General features: G+C 35.5%; 1 protein-coding gene across 2 annotated transcripts in view; it reads right to left on the reverse strand.

Moving 5' to 3' along the window:
• Positions 1-18,313: 18,313 nt before the first annotated feature.
• The window catches only part of LOC145691960 (uncharacterized), a 78,614-nt gene continuing 72,765 nt past the window's right edge, over positions 18,314-24,162 (reverse strand). The window contains exon 5 of one of the 2 annotated variants that reach the window (XM_081767257.1): positions 18,314-18,602. In XM_081767257.1, coding sequence (XP_081623383.1) covers positions 18,438-18,602 — 165 coding nt within the window. In that variant the 3' untranslated portion in view covers positions 18,314-18,437. The remainder of the gene's footprint in view (positions 18,603-24,162) is intronic. The other variant, XR_014132598.1, reaches the window with a different exon arrangement.

A 24,162-nucleotide genomic window follows, 5' to 3' on the forward strand; every position in this document is an offset into this window, starting at 1 on the left:
CCTTGATACTCGTTTTAGATTATAAATAAAAATAAACTGACATTTCGTACCATGGAAATGTAGACATAGACATTGTATAGCATGCGATTAACAGTATTGATAGAAGTTCCGTAGTGAGATCAGCATCAAGACTACTTGCCTCTCGAAAGACATTTCCAGCTAACAATAAATATATATTGTTTAAAAAGTTCCTCTACGTTAGATTACTATACATTTCGGTACTACATACGAGTACGAAACGAAAATGTATATACCACATTTTTTCACTGCTACAATCAGAAGAGCTTACAATATCATAAAAACCCGTAAAGAGTCGAACTTTGGAAGCCTCTGCAAGAATAGGAACGCAAGTTAAATGTATCTATCGATGTCATTGTAGGTATATTTGTATCAAGTAATGTCAATATAATATGACATTTCTTACAAGTAGGAACAAAGTTACAAAGGACTTAAAGTTTAGCTCTCCTTAAAAGAATTTACTTTAACATTTTGCTTACAAAAGTATCAGATCCAACCGCATATATAATTTTCAATAAATCTAAAAATAATAATGCAAATTAAAGAAATTTGACACCTCGACCAATTCAGAAGAAATGAATAATATTAATATTGTTTGCTAAAATGCTTAAAATAGCATGGAATTTGAAAATAGTTTATATACTGTATATATACTGCTTTATATGCTCCTATAACGATACAGTAATGACTTTTGGTAGTTGTAACTTAAATATTCGCAATTGCATAATTTTAAAAAAATATATATATTACAAACTTTAACAATGTTAACATTATCTCCTGTGCTTGTTGAGTAATCTAATTACCGTTAGGGCCATTATCACATTTACGTATATTGAAAACCATATTTGTGAACAGACGTGGTTGATGCCGATAATAATATAAAACCTCGAAAATAAACCATGAATTTCGAAAAGATATTTCAAACATTTTTCTTCAACATATTTACATTATGGATTCCAATGGATTAACCAATGTACATAATAAGAATTTTTTAACCTCCTATATACAAAAGTAAGCAGGGTTGGCAAGAACCATGATTGTTTTTGAAAATGCCAAAGAAAAACGTTTTTGGGGGAAGTTTAAACCAGTTTTTTTTGTTTAAACCAGATTTTTTGATTTAGATATTTTGCTTTATGTACTCGTATATTATATATTCACAGAAATAAGTTTGTTTCGCCTTGGTTATTATGCAACAACGGGGTTATGCTGGAAGAAGTCCCATAAGCTTAAATTAGTCCGGTAGTAAATTTTTATATTGAGAAACTCCCGCCCTAGCCATTGGGAAATTCCAGTCATTACTTTAAATGTAAAACAATAACGGGAAAGTCATGTTATTGCTTTACATATAAAATTTAAAGGTCAACGTATCATAATCAGTACGCTAAAACTGAGGTATTAAGTTACAAATTTAGTATGCAGATATCATTGAAAGTCCAATCCAAGCTAATGTTGGAAGCTACGTAGGCAATCGATAAATTTTGCCAATTTCTATCAATATATTTAAGCAACCTTGGCTACGTTTCGTATGCTTAGGCTTAACATCCTTACGTAATACCGAGGTTATTAAAGAGAAGACTTTAGCTTAAAGTGACATCCGAACCGCTACTTGGTTTACACATGAAAGAAGGGTTGTGGTTCGACCGAGAATTGAAAATGGACACCTTGATTAAAAGGTGAAAAGGAGATAAAACTAATGCAGATGATTTGATATGTGGAAACGTCACCATGAAGTTCACACGATTTGCATTTTTCGTTCTTTTTATTTTTTGGTTTAAACCAGTTATTTGAAAAAAAAAAACAGCTGGTGTAAACCAGCCAACCCTAAAAGTAAGCACTTCTTTTAAAAAAATACACAAATAGCTAGCAAAATTTTATGTAGTATTTTTACTTCAAAATATTCCATACCCTCTTTTTGAAACAAAATAAAATTAAAATAAAACATAAGAGAAATACTTAGATTTATATGATACACTTAAAGGCTGCATATCTAGAGCTTTTGGTTCTGTATATTCTTGACATTCTACAGTTAAGTTTTATATAACCAGAATCACGGTTTACCCAATCCTCAAGTTTTCTGAATTTTTAACAAGAGGTATTCCACATATCATTACGGACCTTCCATCCCCCCCCCAAAAAAAAGGACTACGGAATATATTTAAGTTAAGCTAAATACAACTGCACAACATACATGACTGCATGGTTAGCTTTTGCGCTTCTATCGGGAAGTCAGGGATTCAACCGAGCATTCGACCATTCTGACAAAGTTTTTCTTCATTCCATCTGTGAATGTAGAAATAGTGCGTGTACTGTGAGTTGGTCGACTTCCTTTCTTATTGTTTTTAAATCGTTATTATTACTAATTACCAGCAGTGACGGTTTGCGAAGGTTAGGGGGTCGGTCCTTCGGACTGAAGCCTGTTCGCCAAAGTTACGGAATGTCTAAAACAAACGAAATATCGATTAGTTACGTCCTTACTGATAAACTTTAAGCTCCCGTCAAATAAAAATTACGAATGTTTAGAAAAACTAAACATTAATAAGGAATATCCCTCCCAAAATACTTTTCTAAATCCGCCTCTGATTCTCAGTATAAAATGATCTTCAAGGTTGTATCCGGAAGATTATTGCTAAACATATAAACGTAACGAAATATTAGTTATGCCTGTACTCATAAACTTCAAGCATCTCCCAAATAAAATTAGGACTTTTTAGAAAACTAAATAATCAGAGAAACCCCTCCCAAAGTACTTTTCTAAATCCGCTAGTGATTATAAATTGGTATTCAAGGTTGTATCCGGAAAATTATTGCTAAATCATTGCACAGCTACAGTATAACAGAAATGTGGAAATACTATTTAACGGATATATTGAAAAAACTAGCCTTTGGCTAGCTGGGGGCTCCGCCCCAAGACCCCCGAATTTTCTCGGCCTACGGCCTCCCACCTCTTGAACCCCAAATTCTGTTGTTTCTTTTCCTATTTTCAACTATCTACAAGATAAAATTTTGTACCCTAAGAAAACGCCCATTTAAATAGCATGGGAATTTCTTCATCCCCCTTTAGAGTCATAAAAAAATTAAAAATATTAACTTTTGGCAATTTTACTGTGGGTTAGTCCCGGAAGGCTAAAATCATGCCAAATTTCATCATTCTAATCCTGCCGGAAGTACCTAAACATTTTGGGGTGTAGAAGACGTCCCATGTAAATATCATGTAAAAGATTTTTCAGTTCCTCATTAAACCACTCCAGGATTGGAAATTTTTATTTCTGATGATTCATTTTGGTAACGCTAACGAAAACGTACAAGCATACCGAATTTCAAATTTTAATTCCAATTCTAAGTACCTAAAACATGAGATTATAGGTCCAAAAAAAATCCAATTTAAAAAATAACATGGGGAAATTCTTCATCCTCTCTTTAGAGCCCCTAAAAATTAAAAATATTGACTTTTGGGAATTTTCCTATAGATTTGTCCCGAAAAGCTCCAATTATGTCAAATTTAATCATTGTAACCTTACAGGAAGTGCTCAATAATTTGGGGGTGTAAAAGGTATCCCATATAAATAACATGGGAAAGATTTTTCAGTTCCCTATAGGACCATTCTAAAGTTGGATTTTTTTATTTTTACTGATTTACTTAGGTAGTGCTAACGAAAACGTACAAGCATAGCAAATTTCAAGTTTTTATTCCAATTCTAAGTACCTAAAACATGAGATTGTAGGTCCAAAAAAAGTCCCATTTAAATAACATTGGGAAATTTTTCATCTCCTCTTTAGACCCCCTAAAAATTAAAAATATTCACTTTTGGTAATTTTCCTGTGAGTTAATTTCTGAAAGCTACAATCATGCCGAATTTAATCATTGTAGCCCTACAGGAAGTGGTCAATAATGTCAGCTCATGTAGTTTTATATATAGGGCCTAGTTAAGATGTACGCTTCGACGGATATATAGAAAAACGTAAGTTTAACTTTTGCGCTAGAAGCTAGAGTACTAACCTCTTAGAAATGAAACACGGATGACAAACTGAAATGATCCCGAGAAGAAAAAAATGTCGATAACTCGAAAGTTAAAATAAAGTTAAATAGCTTCTAAAATTGCCCTCAAATACTACATTCTTCATGTTAGCTTTAATTCGTAAAACATGTGCTCCATCCATCTTGCTGGTGAATTTCTGAGCGAACTGTGGCATTTAGGTCATGGAATTCTTATCTAACTATAGAATATACTATAAGAAAGCTATTTAGGTAGAAAAATCATGAAAATGAAAAAAAAAACAAAATTTCCAAAATTTTCGTTTTTTTCCCAAAAAAGCCGGCTTTTTATGTGCAAAAAACCATCGATTCAAAAAAGCCGGCTTTTTTGCATCTCTACTTAAAACATAAAACTTAATATTAGGCTGGTAACACTGTTAATTCAATGCTATTGATGATTATGCAAAAAAAAAAAAAAATTACTATAGCATAGATATTTGTATGGAATGCTACTCCAACTATTTTTTATGATTGTACAAGTTAGAATTAAATTTCAAAATGAATGATCTCTGAACATATATACTAGCCTGATATAGCGGACACTTCTATTTCTATTTCTCCTTTCCATGCATTCGAAATCTCATTCTACGATATTTAATGCATATATATATATATATATATATATATATATATATATATATATATATATATATATATATATATATATATATATATATATATATATATATATATATATGAAAAATACAATTTTATGGAACTGCACTCAGTAGACAAACAACCAAATAAACAAAACGTTGCCGTTACTTTGCTATAATTCTTATTTGCGAAATCCCGTCTAATCGAGTACCTAGGAACGTGCCTGAAGTTGCCCCCCACCTTTCCAAAGTTACACCAAACGTTGCACATCATTAGTGCATCGTTAGTGCACGTTAGTGCATTTAAAACTAACGTTAGTGCTATCAACGTTTACGAGATATTGAAAATTTTTGGTGGGGGGCCAACTTCATATGAAGTTAGCCCCCACACCCATCTTTATGCAGACAGATTTTCACAAAACTAAGCGCATCGTTAGTGCATCGTTAGTGCGCTTAAACACATTAACCACTACCGTTAGTGCTACCATATTTTGGGATTTATTCAAGATTTTTGGTGGGGGGCCAACTTCAGAAATATGAAATTCTATACAAATTGAGGTAGAAACATGAGGTTAACGGCAATCGTTAGTGCATCGTTAGTGCACTTAAACGCACTAAGCACTAACGGTAGTGCTACCATATTTTGGGATTTATTCAAGATTTTTGGTGGGGGACCAACTTCAGAAATATCAAATTCTATACAAATTTTCGTAGAAACATGCGGTTAACGGCAATCGTTAGTGCATCGTTAGTGCACTTAAACGTTCTAAGTACTAACGTTAGTGCTACCCTATTTTGGGTTTTATTCAAGATTTTTGTTGGTGTTGCCAACTTCAGAAATATCAAATTCTATACAATTAGAGGTAGAAACATGGCGTTAACGGCAATCGTTAGTGCATCGTTAGTGCACGTAAATTTACTAAGCACTAACGTTAGTGCTACCATATTTTGGGATTTATTCAAAGTTTTTATTGGTGTTGCCAACCTCAGAAATATCAAATTCTATACAAATAGAGGTAGAAACATGGTGTTAACAGCAACCGTTAGTGCATCGTTAGTGCACTTAAACCTAATAAGCACTATCGATAGTGCTACCATAGTTTGGTATTTATTCTAGATTTTCGGTGGGGTGGGAACTTCAGTAATGTCAAATTCTATATAAATAGAGATAGAAACATAGGGTTAACGGCAATCGTTAGTGCATCGTTAGTTCACTTAAACGCAGTAAGCACTAATGTCAATTCTACCGTATTTTGGGATTTATTGAAGAATTTTGGTTAGATGTCAACGTTAGAAATATCGAATTCCATACAAATTTATGTAGAAACATGGGGAGTGTTTAGTTAGTGCATGTAAACGCACTAAGCACTAACGTTAGTGCTACCATATTTTGGGATTTATTCAAGATTTTTGGTGGGGTGGGTAACTTCAGAAATATCAGATTCTATACAAATTGACGTAGAAACATGCGGTTATCGGCAATGGTTAGTGGATCGTTAGTGCACTTAAAAACACTAAACATTGACGTTAGCATTGCCATATTTTGGGATTTATTCAATAGTTTTGGTGGAGGGCCAATTTCAGAAATATCAATGCCCATACAAACCTTTAGTGCTTTCTAGAAGCACTAACGATCCACTAACGAATGGCATTAATTTTTTATAACTTTTTGAAGTTGGTGCAAGTTCACCGTGCCCTCCAAAGATATTGTACTAGTTGCACCTACACTAATGAAGTACTAACGTTAGGGGTTGGTGCACTAAGAACCACTAACAATTACACTAAAATATATTATTAGTGCTTTTGAATTTGGCGGAAATTTGATGCAATTAAAAATTTTTAATAAATTTCTTATGGAAGTTTCGTGACATGTAATTGTCGATAACTACACTAATATTGAAGTACTAACGAAACTCTTAGTGTTTTCAAAAAGCACTAACGATGCACTAATGATTGTACTAGAAGAGATCATTAGTGCTCTTGAATTTGACGGAAATTTGATGCAATGTAAAATTTCCCATAAATTTATTATGTGAGTTTCGTGACACGTAATTGGCCATAACTAAACTAATAGTGAAGTACAAACTAATTTTTTAGTGTTTTCTAGAAGCACTAGTAATGCACTAACGAATGGCACTCACAAGTAAACCTTACGTTTGGGTGAATCGAGTTGCTGACTGAGACATATATGGGAAAGTAGTACTAAATGTGGTCAGTATTTCAGTGAAGTTGTAGGTGCGAAGCTCCAGGGGTTTAGGAGATACAGCTACCAGAACATCACATGGAAGTACAGAATAGTCTTCATAAAGTTGGAGGTAAAAGCTCTGTAAGACCTCTTGTAACGACAAAAGGTGAATAACAAGTATATGGGTACATATTAGGACTAGGGGGAAGTCATATAGTAAGGGTATACCTTACGGCGGCCATCTTGAAATCCGCCATTTTGAATTAAGGTTAAGTTTTTAAAATAGGAATAGGGTCATGTGATACATGATTTAAGAGGCAAATTTAATCAGAAGAACAATGGTGACGTTAATTTTGATTTACGCGTAATTGGTAAAAAGTTACAGGGAAATTAAATATTGTTGCAGCATATGTATTAGTCCTTTACCCCACCTTGTAAATTTTGTGTTAATGATAATAATTAAATAAAAAAGCAGGTGGATAAATATTAGGTCTATGGTAAGAGTTGCCTTGACGGCGGGAATGTTCAAATCCGCCATTTTGAATCAGACAAAAGTTTTTACCAAAACGCATAACAGTGACACCTTATTAATAGCAAATTTTACCATAAATCCAACGTATAATCATTTTTGCTTTATCATTAACCAGCGCAAAATTAAATGGGAATAGAGTAATGCAATAGATGACTTCGGGCTAGAAGTTAATCAGAAATACAATAGTGGCGTTACAATGTTAGTTGTTTGATGAGCAAAAATGGTTATACCGTTGGATTTATGGTAAAATTTGCTATTAATAAGGTGTCACTGTTATGCGTTTTGTTTAAAACTTTTGTCTGATTCAAAATGGCGGATTTGAACATGGCCGCTGTCAAGGCAACTCTTACCATAGACCTAATATTTATCCACCTGCTTTTTATTTAATTACTATCATTAACACAAAATTTACAAGGTAGGGTAAAAGGACTAATACATATGCTGCAACAATATTTAATTTCCCTGTAAGTTTTTACCAATTGCGCGTAAATCAAAATTAACGTCACCATTGTTCTTCTGATTAAATTGCGCCTTAAATCATGTATCACATGACCCTATTCCTATTTTAAAAACTTAACCTTAATTCAAAATGACGGATTTCAAGATGGCCGCCGTCAGGTATATCCTTACTATATAACTTCCCCCTAGTCCTAATATGTACCCATATATTTGTTATTCACCTTTTGTCGTTACAAGAGGTCTTACAGGGCCTTTACCTCCAACTGTATGAAGACTATTCTGTACTTCCATGTGGTGTTCTGGTAGCTGTATCTCCTAAACCCCTGGAGCTTCGCACCTATAACTTCACTGAAATACTGACTACATTTAGTACTACTTTCTCATATGTGTCTCAGTCAGCAACTCGATTCACCCAAACGTAAGGTTTACTTGTCAGCTTTTAGTTAGTGCTTGAAGTGGGGGCGCTAAGTTCACTCTGGCCTCAAAAGGTATTTTAATTGTAGCACCTGTACTAATGAAGCACTAACCTTAGGTGTAGATGCACTAAGAGGCACTAACAACGCACTAACGATTGCTCTAGAAGAGATTATTAGTGATTTTGAATTTGGCGGAAATTCGACTCAATAAAAAAATTGCCATACATTTCTTGTGTCTCTCGTGTGGTCATAACTATACTAATAGTGAGGCACTAACGAAATTGTTAGTGCTTTATAGAAGCACTAACGAATGGCACTATTTTCTCCGTTAGTGCTTAAATTATGGGTGCGAAATTCACGCTGACTTCCCCAAAGGTCTTTTTTACTTGTAACTCCTACACTAATGACTTGTAACTCCTACACTTGTAACTAACGTTAGGTGTTTGTGCTCTAATAAGCAATTAAGATGCACTAAAATTGCACTAGCAGAGGTAATTAGTGCTTTTGAATGCGATGGGAATTTGATACAATGAATAATTCCCCATGTGTTTCTTATGGGAGTTTTGTGACTTATAATTGGCCATATCCACACTAATGGTGAAACACTAACGATACTACTTGTATCTTCTAGAGGTACTAACAATGCACTAACGAATAAAACTATTTTTTTCGTTAGTGCTTGTAGTGGTGGTGTAGTGGTGGTAGTAGTAAATTCACGCTAATTTCGAAAGTTTTCTTTACTTGTAACATTAGTGCTTCCTAGTGCACATACACCTAAGTTTAGTGCTTCGTTAGTGTAGGTGATACAAGTAAAAAAAAACCTTTGCGGGCCAGCGAGAATTTGGTTCCCACTTCAAGCACTAACGAAAAATAAGTCCATTTGTTAATGTATCGTTAGCGCTTCTGAAAAACACCCATAGTTCCGTTAATGCTTAACTATTGATGTAGATATGGCCAATTATATGCCACAAAGTCTCATAAGAAATTCATGAGGAATTTTTCATTGTGTCAAGTTTCCGCCAAAATCAAAAGCACTAATGACTTCTTCTACTGAAATCGTTAGTGCTTCATAGTGCAGTAACACCTAACGTTAGTTCTTCATTAATGTAGGTCCTACAAGTAAAAAATCTTTGGAAGCGTTCATGAACTTGGCGCCTCCACTTCAACCAATAACGAAAAATTATAGCCGTTCGTTAGTGCATCGTTCGTGCTTCTAGAAAATACTTTTAGTTTTGTTAGTGCTTCACTATTAATGTAGTTATGGCCAGTTACATCTCACATAAGAAATTTAAGGGGATTTTTCACTGTGTCAAATTTCTGCCAAATTAAAAAGCACTAATGATTACATCGTTAGTCCTTCTTCGTGCACCAACCCCTAACGTTAGTGTTTAATTAGTGTAGGTGCTACAAGTAAAATATCTTTGGTGGTCACCATGAATTTACGCCCACTTCAAGCACTAACAAACTAATTAGAGCGTTCGTTAGTGTTTCCTGAAAATAGTGACAATTTGTATGGAATTTGATATTTCTGAAGTTGGCCCCACCAAAAATTTTGAATAAATCACAAAATGTTTTAGCACTAACGTTAGTGCGTAGTACATTTAAGTGCACTAATCGCGTTCTAACGATTGACGTTAACCCCATGTTTCTACCTCTATTTGTATAGAATTTGATATTTCTGAAGTTGCCCCCCCCCAACGAAAATCTTGATTACATTCCAAAATATAGTAGCACTAACGTTAGTACTTAATGTGATTAAGTGCACTAACGATGCACTAACGATTGCCGTTAACCCCATGTTTCTACCTCTATTTGTATAGAATTTGATATTTCTGAAGTTGGCAACACCAACAAAAACTTTGAATAAATCCCAAAATATGGTAGCACTAACGTTAGTGTTTAGTGCGTTTAGGTGCACTAACGATGCACTAACGATTGCCGTTAACTCTATGTTTCTACCTCTAATTGTATAGAATTTGATATTTCTGAAGTTGGCCCAGCACTAAAATCTTGAATAAATCCCAAAATATGGTAGCACTAACGTTAGTGCTTAGTACGTTTAAGTGCACTAATAATGCACTAACGATTGATGTTAACTCTATGTTTCTACATCTAATTGTATAGAATTTGATATTTTTGAATTTGGCCCCCCTTCAAAAATCTTGAATAAATCCCAAAATATGGTAGCACTAACGTTAGTGCTTAGTACGTTTATGTGCACTAACGATACACTAACGATTGAAGTTAACTCTATGTTTCTACATCTAATTGTATAGAATTTGATATTTCTAAAGTTGGCCCCCCCACAAAAAATCATGAATAAATCCCAAAATATGGTAGCACAAACGTTAGTGCTTAGTACGTTTAAGTGCACTAGCGATGGACTAACGATTGCCGTTAACTCTATGTTTCTACATCTAATTGTATACAATTTGATATTTCTGAAGTTGGCCCCCCACCAAAAATCTTGAATAAATCCCAAAATATGGTAGCACTAACAATAGTGCTTAGTACGTTTAAGTGCACTAACGTTGCACTAACGATTGAAGTTAACTCAATGTTTCTACCTCTAATTGTATAGGATTTGATATTTCTGAAGTTGGCCCCCCCACCAAAAATCTTGAATAAATTCCAAAATATGGTAGCACAAACGTTAGTGCTTAGTACGTTTAAGTGCACTAACGATGCACAAACGATTGCCGTTAACTCTATGTTTCTACCTCTATTTGTATAGAATTTGATATTTCTGAAGTTGCCCCCCAACGAAAATCTTGATTACATTCCAAAATATAGTAGCACTAATGTTAGTACTTAATGTATTTAAGTGCACTAACGATGCACTAACGATTGCCGCTAACCTCATGTTTCTACCTCAATTTGTATAGAATTTCATATTTCTGAAGTTGGCCCCCCCACCAAAAGTCTTGAATATACTCCAAAATATGGTAGCACTAACGGTAGTGGTTAGTGTGTTTAAGTGCACTAACGATGCATTAACGATGCGCTAAGTTTTATGAAAATACGTGTGCATAAAGATGCGTGGGGGTAACTTCATATGAAGTTGGCCCCCCACCAAAAATCTTCAATATCTCGTAAACCCTGATAGCACTAACGTTAATTCTGAGTGCACTAACGATGTGCAATGTTTGGTGTAATTTGGAAGAGGTGGGGGGGGGCAACTTCAGGCACGTTACCGAAGATACAAAGAATAAATTCAATTTAATTCTTAGTTCTACACTTTGATAGATTGACAATTCTGGAGAACGACAAAAATATCTAATTTTCTCTTTCCCCTTAGGAGTCATATTTCGCAAAATGATGTTTTATCTTCAAATGAAAGTGCAAGTGGAATTTTTATACAAAATGTAAAGGTCTTATACCTAATATTCTCGAAGATTTGAAGGATTCAAAAACGTTCAAACACCTATTCCCCTTAAAGCTCATAATCCCCATTCATCTATAGAGTAGAGTGCAAGGGTAATTTGTACTTAAGGGCACTGTTCATCCAAGAGTCCACTATAACAACGGATGTTATTAGAAGTTGTTAGAGTGCTATTGGTCATTTTTCATTACCTTCTTACTATACCACCTTACACCCATTCCTCTCTTGGACGAATTTGAACTAAATTAAAAGTCGAAAACTATGGTTTAAACAATAATATTGTTAATGTTTTATATATCATTACTCAATTCACCTCATAAATTCTTGCCCCTATTTAGCTTTAACTTGTTCGCTGCCACTTGAAGCTATATGGCGTCATTCATACCTATTACTGTGTGCCATTCACGACATTTGGTGTCAAGTAGTTCTCATTGTAGATATTTTCTGTAAAATGGTACACAGATATTAGAGGTCTTCACGGGCTCGGTGCGACCTTTCGAGCCTAAGCCTGATCCGGCCCGCGGGCTGGACTTGGGCAGTAAATTTTTCAATATATAACCATATTTCTCGGCCCTAACTTTGTAAATCTACTGTACAAAGATATTTATTGATCTGTTCTTTCTGGAGAACTTTTAAAGCACAACCGCAAAGTTAAACTTGTAATTGCTGTAAATAAAAATACAATTTCGCGTTGGTGATTAAGTTTCTGTAATTAAGACATATTTCGGGCTCATTTGATTATCATCACACGAGCTCAGGCCGGGCTCGAGTCTAAATGTTAAAACATATTTCGGACTCGGAACAGACCTCACATTATAAATTCACGGGCCGTTCAGACCTCTAGCAGGTAGAGAGCTTTTATACTCTGGTGGCACACACTATTGGCCTGGTCATTTTCTGTAATGTACTTGGTTTCCGCTGGATGGAGCTAATTTGTTGCAAAAGTGTAGGTGGCACGTTGGTTTGGGATACTGAAATCAAGGTGGCAGCGAAAGAGTTAATGTGGAAGTTATCATGTCTCTTAGACGTGATTCTGTGTATTCTTGATTAATATTTTGTATAACAAGTTTCATTTTTCTAACTTGATTAGCTAACTTGATGATAGTTCCACAATACATTTCAAACATCTACATGATGTTTAAACTATTTTGTACCTTTCCGATGGAATTTTCGTTTTGCACGGCTTGTATCTCCATCCATATTCAACCAATTTGGACCAAATTTGCCGACTAATCTCCTACAAGTGTGTAGCTTTGCTCAACAACATTTGGGACAAATTGGGAAAATATAGAGGGTGTTTCCTAAATTTTTGTATTTTACAAATTGTTGGACAGCTGCCTCATTCGGGAGTTGTGCACATGTAAACATACACAATAAATATGCCTGTAACTTTTTACCAAATGCACGTATCTTAAAACTATTGCTACCATTTTTGTTTGCTTAAATTCTAGCCCCAAACCATGCATCATATTGCCCTATTCCTATTTACAAAACTTGACCTGCATTCAAGATGGCGGATTTCAAAATGGCTGCCGTCAAGGTTCACCTTACCATACGACTTCCCCTTAGGTATAGTATGTACCCACATTGTTGTTATTCACTTTATATTATTAGCAAACAATTTACAAAGGGTGGTACTGAACGTATTGTGCAATTGTCGACATGGATACGCGACATTTCAATCTGCCATTTTGGTTAATTCCACTTCAAAAACACAGCTGATTTTTTGTTTGTGGTCTTTCTGTGGCACTTCCTTCCTCTGAGTGAAATTTTACGGTAGGTTTCGATATGAGCTCATAGATACTTCCCTTGTTAGTCAAGACCGTGGATGTCAGTTGGCCTTTCGATTTGCGGAGGGAACTTCTAAAGCATCGATTTCATCAACAGTGCGCTTGGTAGTGTGTCGAAAATAGACAAAGGTAACACGTTTCTTCACTTTGAAATGTTGTGCAAAAATTGCGAGAACGGACATTTCTTCGTACATAAAACAACACCGAAAACGTTACGAAAGTGTTTCCTAAGACCAAGATAAGAAGAAAGTTAATATGGACCCATGAGGATATTTTTTACTTTCGCACCTAGAGCTTCGCAAAAGCGTGGGAAAGCTACATTGCAACACGCATTATTTCGAACATGAGAAAATGCAAAGTGATGGTTTAAATAGGCGTAAATGCAGTAATACGTATGCCATCAAAAATGCATATTACAGCAATTTGCAATCCGCGCGCAAAAGTTTCCCTGCAGATTTTAATTTTCTGAGTTATTCCTAACAAAATTCTTAGATATACACTGATTTAAGACTCGGTCCAAAGTAGGCAAATGTAATATTTAAATCATAGGGAGTACGGAATACGTCTACGGAGGTTGAAAGTGTTAGACTAACGTGCGGTACAATGTATTGGTACATAGTATCTTTTACGTTTTTTTTTTTTTTACACGTTTAAGCTTGAAATAATAAATGCACCACAAGTTCAGTTTTGAGTCAGAATAACCCTTAATGTTTATGTTAATTTGTATCTGAACATTTATTTCTAAGCAGCGTAATTACATGATGCACTATCTTAAAGATTCCCCATACCGAAAACAAATCCAGATCCACGATTAAATCAGCTTATATTGCGTCAAGCCTTATGTGTATTTTCAAGTCTCCTAATCAGCTAAAGTTTTCCTTGAAAGAATGTTTACTGTTTTCTTGCTTGTGTTATAGCTTGGCTCAGGAATCTCTGCCGCAGTTGAGACAAAAAAGAATTAGAATCGCGGCAGAGATTCGTGAGCTAAGCTTAAGTCTAAGTCAAATTTAGCAATGGTTAGTTCATCTGTTGATTGGACTTTAGTGTTCCCTTTCGTTATCGATGCTATATGAAACGTGGATCATGTATGGCATTTCTTCCGGAGAGGACTTTCAATACACGAGGAATTAGAGCAGTATTGAGTAAATATTAGTTTCCTATGATGAGCATGAACAAAGATATATGTTGAGGGAATCGTAACTTCAAGGTAAAATTATCCCTAATCTCCTCCCATTGCTTGAACCTAGATTTTAGCACGGAACTAGAAGCGCCGTAATACGTACAAAATTCAGGGATCCTTCCAATAATACGCTATTCCATGCGTAAAATCCGATACCGCATGCGCAAAAGGAGCGCGTGTTTTCACTAAATCAGCGGGGAGCCCAAAATTAATAACGAATTTCGTCCGTCGCCCACATCTACTCACCCGATACTTTTGAAGTTTCCAATGGGCATACTAATAAAACATATCATAACATGAAATTGTATTTGGGGTTCTGTATGTTAAAGTCAAAGTTAAATTTGTGGAAAAACATTATTTTGTAACTCTAAACGCATACATGTATATTACACAAGAATTTACTATTTCTGGCACAAAATATTACGAACAGTACTAAAGTTTTAGTCTAATTCGAAAGAATAAATTAGATCTAAATTTAAAAATGTAAAAGTATAACCTTTATAAATATATTAAAATATATTGTTAAGAATATTAAAGAAACGAAATATGAAGTGATGCTATTATTTTTAACATATTTAAAGTGGATTTCATAATTTATTGGTTGCAACTCACCAAAGTAACTCACATAGCAGTATACTCCTTCAAAATTACATTCAGGGTAAGTTCCTGAAATTACGTACTATATTAATAAAAATAATATAGAAAAGTGATATATATTTGACAATGCATACACGTTAGGAAACACATGCAAGGTTCCTAATACTAAGCACCTATGGTTATTATATTTGCAATTTTAATAAGCAGTTTTAACTTCATTATAACTTGTTATAACTACATTAATTGTTGTTTCGAGTTATAGATATATTTGAGTTGTAAACTGAATATTATCGGTTTTCCCGATACCAAAGCTTTAAACATCAACAATACTGTACAAAACAGTTAGGATTAATGGCTAAAACCGAGAGGCCATAAATTTGTACTCTGCTGGAGTCACAGTAGTATCTTTATTGATTTTCCCAAAGGGTGTGTGATCGAAGTTACGACGACATTAACTTACACATTAGCATATGTTTCGTTGCTATTGCTGTCTAAGTCTGCAATAAACATTGAAAATAGAAATCCATAAACTTCGTACAGATATAAATAATTACATACATATTTTATACCAGCGTTTCCCAACCTTATTCAACTCGCGGCACACTACGGGTGTAATTTTAATTCTCGCGGCACACTCATTTGTAAATATAAAATACATTTTTTTCCTGTGATTACTGATCTCCTCACAAAGCAGAAAGCTCGATCACTGGTTTTCCCCGTGGTAAATCATTATGCTTATTATTTCATTCTAATTTAAAAATAGTAAATAATTGCAATGAAATATAGGATTCAAGTTTTCAAAAATACACTTTCTTTTTCGAAAGCTACATCCAACCTTTCACTAAGAAGGAAGATCACTAAAGAACGAACAAACAAAAAAAAAAAAATCTCTTGTACTTTAAAGTATAAATGTAGGTAATTTGTATGCAATGTTTACTTTGACGAAAGGATTGAATAATATTTTAAAATTTCAAGTTACGAAATAGTTTGAAACAATAAATAAACAATAATGGTTATAACAATGATAACAAGTACATTTTTTCGACATTAAAAATGTAAAGAAAAGTAACACAGTATGAAACTTATAATTTATTAACACGCTTAATATACTTTATAATTTTTTAAATATTACACAAAGGTTAGAATTGTTCAATAATATTTTCTAATATATGAAGATTACAATTTTTCAAAAATAAGGAAAACAGGTTGGTGCACGAAGCAAAATTAATGTGCGACTTGAGTACAGTATTCTTTCGTAATCTTCTTCAATTGTGGATGGATAGTTGATAAACACATCCTCATATCGTGTTCCGGAGTTAACAGTTGTGATCTGTTCTTACACTTGATTGTGTTCACTGCAGAAAATCCTGCTTCACTTAAGTAGGATGTAGAAAAAGGAATGAAAACTTCGCAGCCTTTGTAAAAATGTGTAAGAGGCTGCGGCAAATAAAATTCTGTTTTCGAAGTACTACCTGCTACTGAGTAATGTATGCACAATAATATATTACAATTACAGTTTTTTTCCATTGTAGATGATCCTATTTTCTGCAATTTGGTTGGTTGTTATAGAATTAATAATTTTGTTTCGATTTCCTCACAACACACCAGCGGCCCATTTGCGGCACACCGGTTGGGAAACGCTGTTTTATACTGTTTGCAAATGTCGTTTGCCTTTATCAAGAATAACAATGTGGATGAAAACAAAGCGTTTAAAATCAAATTCGACGGCCATAAACTATTTCCTTAAATAGTGTTGTTTTAGGAAAATATTACCGTAATCTTTTTACATTCATTTTTCTTGAATTTTTAACAGATTTGGTTGTACCACTATTTTAGTCGCTGTTCTCTAAAACCATGGTACATATGGCGAAGTTCACTGTAATTCACCGTTGTATTATAGAGCAAAAATCTAAAAGAAGGATGTACTAAACGTACTTACTCACCTCAATTAGAGTAATCTAAGTTAAAACTTTGTCAAACGAATTACGTATAAAGTATGTCACAAGTAATGTTAATTTCATTATATTAAAAGTGGATGTTTTTGCATACAATTATAGGCCCTACTTGTATAATATAAGGTGTGACAGGAGGAGATCCCGTACAACACACTGTGCAACTCCACCATACTGTAATGTTTAATACTTGCTTGAGTGTCTGGGGACGGCACTATTTGGCTCTAGACCATCAAACTGTAACGTTTTAAGCTAAAGTCCCACTGTGTATCACACCCCGTCAGCTTGTGATTGTATCACACAACATGGAATTTGTAGTATTACTTCCAAGCTGGTGAGTCATAATCATAAGACTGTTGCCGAAGAATGGCTAAGCCCAACCCGGTCTTGGTAGTCTGTTAACAGTTAATAGCATCAGTCGCTTCGTAGTCTGTCTCAATATCAGTCCTTTCGTGTAGATCAACTCGCTCCTCCGATCAAAAGACTCCGTCAACCGAAAAAGCAGTTCCATTTAATAAAAGCCTGCTTCCTGTCTAGCGATGGGAAGAAATTATGAGAAAAGCATTCAGTTTTCCTTTTCCTTTTACTTTCTGTTTCTCCGAACCTTCCTTTATCACGTCACTCTGACTTCAGCCGAAATATATATATATATATATATATATATATATATATATATATATATATATATATATATATATATATATATATATATATATATATATTTGTTTATTGGGTTTGGTTTCGCAGCCACGCGATGAAAACTGATGAATTTAAATACAAAGCTCTTCCATGTTTTTGTTTCTTGTTTTTGCTAGTTTACAGTTGCCGTTGCAGTAATATTCTTTATATTATGCTTACATATATGTTTTCCATCAAGCTTCCGTTGTCCTGTGGCATATTCATAATGTGAGAACTACCTACAGCCCGAGACACTTCGGCCGACATAAATTGTATTAATTAAAATCGTAACTCTACGGAACTATTTTCTTCTTCCAACTGTCACCTTCCTTCCTCAAATAAGGTACAGGGCCTCTAGTTAAAGAAGCAGAAAGTCTGGAACAAAAGCTATCAAACGATGTGTGTAACAAATAATATAATGTAATAAGTATATTTTATATTATCTCCTTAAAAATATTTGTGCATTTAAGCTAGCTAAAAGAAATGTATATAACATAAAGGAACAAACATTTTATTGTAGATAGTTGTTTACATTTTATAGCGACCATTCCAATGGACACAGAGACGCAACACGTGCAATATTATAACTTATGAAACTTCTTGAGATAGTAATATTCTTTCAAAAAGCAGAGATATCCAAAGCATTTTTTGCAGTAAATATAGATCTTCTAACTTCATCCTGTAATTTTTCACACAGTGACCCCTTATGAAATTCTTGTAAAGTGATTTGTTCAATATCGAGCAGTATGAATATTTGGAACTGCTGGTCATCAAATAAGCCTCTCTAAAATACAAAGAATTGAATTACTTGCTTCATATTAGAAATACAAGCTGAAATCTGATCTCAGTTACTGATGATGAAAGTGAATATCAGTTGGTTGGTGGAATATTAAAATCTAGAGGATCGATTAGTTTAATTCCTCAATTAGATGACGTTTTTCAGAAAATGTATTTCAATTAGTTTTACTTGACGTTTCGGATGCACTAGTAGCCCAGTCGATGAAGAGTCTAATAAGGAATAAACGGTGGAAAGCTGAAAAATATTCTCTTTATAAAAGTGGCCGTAACAACATACAGGTGCGGCACGTAAAACCGGCCCGTCGTAATATTCTGGTATATTGTGTTTTTGGCAACACTTAAATAATCTACCTTCCTACCAAGAGATGGCGTGTCGAGGTCGGGTCGACTTACGTGACCTGCAGCAGTCACGTGCAGCCGCAGCCAGTGAAACTTGTCGAAACCACTTGAGAAAAAGGCCTCGTTGTGTTAAGTCGGGTGAGTGTCAGTGTGTGATAATGCCGTATTCGATACCCGAGCGTGTTGCCATTGTTGAAGGGTTCATTCTCACTGGATCTTTTGTGAAAACAAAGAATTTGTTTCGGGAGAAATTTCCAGGACGTTCTGTGCCAGCATAAAGCACCATTCAGGAATTGATTGAAAAATGGCGGCGTACAGGATCGGTTCAAAATGCTCCCAGGAACAGACGACCATCTGTCTGCACACCTGAATTAAAGATGCAGGTGGAGGAAATAATGACAAGAAGTCCTCGAAAGTCAACCAGGAGATTGAGTCAACAGGTTCATGCGAGTGAGAGAAGTTGCAGACGTGTTTTAAGGGGACTGAAGTTAAAACCGTACCGGATAAGTGTTGTGCAAGAACTGAAGGAGCCTGACCTGCAGAAGAGGTGCATTTCTGTTCATGGCTGTTGAGCAATGTTGCCAGTGGTTTCTTGGATCCACTAATGCTCATCATGAGTGACGAGGCGTGGTTCCACCTGTCTGGGTACGTAAATTCCCAAAACAACCGGTATTGGTCGACAGAAAATCCACACGCAATCCACCAGGTACCCTTGCATGATGAGAAGATTGGTGTTTGGTGTGCCATTTCCGCCACACGCGTTATTGGGCCCATATTCTTTGAGACGACAGTGAACAGTGACGTGTATATGGGAATCCTGGAGGAGTTTTATACACACTTGACCGAAGAGGGGCGTCAGTTATGTTACTTTCAGCAGAACGGTGCAACATGCCACACATCAGCTGCATCATTGTCCCTTGTGCATGAGATGTTTACACCAGAGAGGACAATCAGCAAAGGCTTGTGGCCTCCTCGGTCACCAGACTTGTCCACGTGTGACTTTTACTTATGGCAACTGTTAAAGGGAAGAGTATACGAAACAAATCCACACACAATTGAAGAACTTAAGACCAGGATCCAGGATGTCACCAATAGCATTACAACACAAGAACTGACAAGGTTATATATGAATCTCCTCAATCGTGCTCACATGTGTGTTGAAGTGGGCGGAGGACACTTTCAGCACCTGCTGTGAAGGCTGCTGTGAAGGTGAGTAGTCATATTCAATACATTACATTTCATTTATGTGTTGTAGTTAATCATATTCAATACATTACATTTCATTTTATGTGTTCACTTTACGGGCCGGTTTTACGTGCCGCACCCTGTACTAATTTTGCACCCCTCTGACATCCTGGATTTAGCCACCGTCTTGGAAAAATATCGCCAAAAATTAGTTTTTTTAAATATCTGTCATGGAAAGCATTCTAGACCAAAACATGTTATTACGAAAACTAATCTACATTAACTTCTCTACAAGAAATGTTCTCTTCATTTTTTCCATAGGATTTACCGTTTAGATGCTATAGACGTGGCTAATTATGATTTTTTTCTGCATCGATTTGTACCAGAATCTTAAACAAGTTTTTCTGATACTATTTTGTCTAAGTGATTTTTTTAAAAATAAAATATGAATTAATATATTTTTCATTCATTGCAGATGTGACTAGGGGTAAGTAATCAGGTCTATTTGGTCATCTATGTTCAAGATGTCATCAGCTGAAAAATGTTTTATCTGTGAGAGACTTCTCAGTGATGGTGTAACGTGTATAGTATAACAAAAGGGGTTGAAATATTAGTAGACTACAGCATTAAAGAGAAAGATGGAAAGGAATGCCAACACAATGGCCCGAAAAGTGTTTTGATTTATGAAAAGTATAGAAAAATTCACACAAAAGCCAGAAATACCAAAGCCTTGCTATCACACGACGAACTTCATCACCTACGCCGATAACCATTAGGTAAGAAGTACTAAGTTTTAATTTTCAAGAAGCCTGCCTTTTCTGTGGATAGTGTACACTAGGGTGCAGCGTTTTACCACTTTTTTCTCGGAATGAAATATAATACCTGGCAAAAGTGGCCAATCCACATGGACATTTCAGGTATAGATATTTTTTTTCAAATCAGATAATATCTTCTGTGAGAACTATTGCCTCAAAGTTTCAAAATTTACCTGAAAATTACAAAAAATACCAAAGTTGTTCATTAATTTTAGTTATGTTAAAGTAAACATATTTTTGGTTAAATACATGTCAGTTGCTATGAAAACTGACATTCAAGTATAAAAATGCCAGTTATATGCCCTTGGGGGGAATAGGGGTGCCTCCTCTGGGGCCAGAAAAGGGGGCAAATTCAGTATAGTTAAGCGGTTGTTCAGCTCCTCGCTCACCTGGCAATATAGCCTGGCCAAGTGACCCAGAGCCCACCATGTAGAGGTGGCTGCACCTAGGGCTCCTCTGCTAGGCCTATCCAATCAACCAACCATATGTTGGGCCGGATCAACTGATCCGATTAGTCACTGTCAGGAAAAATTGTCACAAATTGGGACTTTGATTGAAATTTAGACGCAGCTTGCCTAGAAAGTAAGGTTGACCTGATTATTCCGCCTCTAGCATCACTGGCACATACTCGGGAGGCTTCTTCAGTGACTAATTTCACTATCCGTTCTACTGCCACCGTGTGGCACGGATGGACGGTGAAGGACTATTCTGGCACAGTATTGTCAGGAAGTGAAAGTTTGGCCATGAGCTGTTTGTTTGGAACCGTCCATAGAACTTACTGGTAGTACAGTTATTGAAACATCAGTGTTTTCCCAAAAGATCATTGCAGTGTAATCGTTTGCCTCAAAATTCGGTCTGGGAATGATTTTATATCTAATGGAGTTATGGAGATTACCTGCTTCGTATTCTCGAGCACTAAGAATCTTATGTAATGCATCTTGTCGGACAGCAAGTCGACCATCAGTCATCATGGCGAGAAGAATTTTTTCTTGGAGTGCAAAGAATACATTCGTCTAAATGGATGAACGGATTACAGCCTGGTATTCCCTTGGTAAGTATCTAGACCTTGAATGGCCTCAAAGACGTGAGAGGACCATCAGCAATGGAAGACTATGTTCTGATACGGCATTGCATAACCACACAGACTCTAAGTATGAATGTCGCAATTTCTATTAATTTCTTGGTAGGTTTTTTGTTGCAATATACAATGTTAAAATTCTTTTTGCACTAGTCAACCATCTAGCTTCGTTTAGTTTGCCAGGGAACATAGAAACAAGCTCTTCCGGGCATGCTCTGGAATCAATGGCTTGAGATATCTGGAACAAGCATCTCAGGTCCTTACTGAGTTTTCTGTGCTCTTCTGGACTATGATTAGGTAAGTCACATTTTATTGGTTTGAATAGCAACACTGAAAGCTTTTTCAAAGTTAGATAGTTTTGAAACTATGGGACGTGTGTAAGAATAGGGGCTTGAATAAGCGCCTTGAATATACGTGAAGAGAGTTCGCAACAGCAGTTCATTAAAATGCAAGAGACAAATAGCCCATTGCATTTGTTTTCCTGTTCGTTCCTCTAATTTTCGAAGAACAACTCCATTCCAAGCATGTTAGTGTATGTTCCATCATACCCAAGAACCTGAATTTTATCAAAGCCAACTCTGAGTTGGTTCATGATGTATTCGAAAATAGCTCTGGTCTCGTCATGTGCAGAGCCAGAGGATGGTGTCACGTGACCAACGTATTGAGAGTTACGTTCAGCCACAAGTGATAAGTGCTCTTCTCTATCGATGCCTGTGTGTGTTTTAGTGTCATCCCTTCTATCATCAAAGTATAGGATTTTAATGGGATCATCATTTCTAGAACTTTCTATTAAATTCAGAGCAAGTTTAAGTTTCGCACGCCTTATTTTGTTCCTGTCTACGGTTAAAGCAGATGTTATGTCGCTAGATTTTTGAGAAGTTATAATTCCAGCCTTTGAAGCTGCCTGAAGCACAGCTGTTATATGTGCCACAGCCCTCTCACATTATATCTCTGAGCAATCATAACAGTTTCAGTCAAATCTACGAAAGTCGTTCCCAAAGTAATGCATAATTTTTTTTATGGAAACTAATGGAGCTAACTAATACTAATACTGTAGCTGGTTCAGAATTTTTTATAAATAACAACAACACAGTTAAACAAAGCAATATTTCAGCTACAGACTCATTTTTCCACATAGTTCTCACCATTTGTTATGCACTTTTGCCAACGATGAACCAGAGCCTGCATGTCGCGCTTCTAAAAATCGGCATTCCCTGGACTGTCTTCTGGATTCCGGCTCGTAGTGATAACACTACGTATCATCTGCAGTGACGATGCTATCCAAAAAATTGTCACTTCATCTTCATATTGGTCCAGTAGGTCCCAAAGGAAAAGGCAAGGACGAAAAAAGCTGTAGAAACGCTTAATTGTACTGAATTTGCCCCTTTTCCGGCCCCGGAAGAGGCATCCCTATTCCCCCCAAGGGCATATAACTGGCATTTTTATACTTGAATGTCAGTTTTCACAGCAACTGACATGTATTTAACCAAAAATATGTTTACTTTAACATAACTAAAATTAATGAACAACTTTTGTATTTTTTTGCAATTTTCAGGTAAATTTTGAAACTTTGATGCAATAGTTCTCACAGAAGATATTATCAGATTTGAAAAAAAAATTCATACCTGAAATGTCCATGTGGATTGGCCACTTTTGCCAGGTATTACATTTCGTTCCGAAGAAAAAGTGGCAAAACGACCCACCCTAGTGTACACCCAGCCACAAAAGTATCTCCCCCCTATGTGCTCTAATTCCATTACTTGGGGTACAGGTCTTTTGCAGCTGTGAGAACACCTAGACAGATCCAACCCAATTTATACATAACTTTTCTCGGCACTGACAGCAGTTGGTAGCCCTGATCCTGGTGTTTATGCAGGTAAAATTGTAAAGTAGGTGACTAACGAAATAGTCTCCATTCTGAGATCAATCTCTCTGGCTCAGAGCGTGTTGTGCAATGAACATCATATGTTAATCTCAATATTGGTGTGTATGTAATGTATTTTTCATTATATACTGTATATTCAAAGAAATAAAAACACTGATCACATACGAATCAGAAAATGCTTACAAGTAGCAGAAATTTTCAAATCTAGAACAACTGCTGGAAATAACTTTGTAAATAATTGCCT

The sequence above is a fragment of the Thermobia domestica genome, chromosome 8, assembly GCF_964235325.1.
Source record: "Thermobia domestica chromosome 8, izTheDome1.hap1.1, whole genome shotgun sequence".
Classification (NCBI taxonomy): domain Eukaryota; kingdom Metazoa; phylum Arthropoda; class Insecta; order Zygentoma; family Lepismatidae; genus Thermobia; species Thermobia domestica.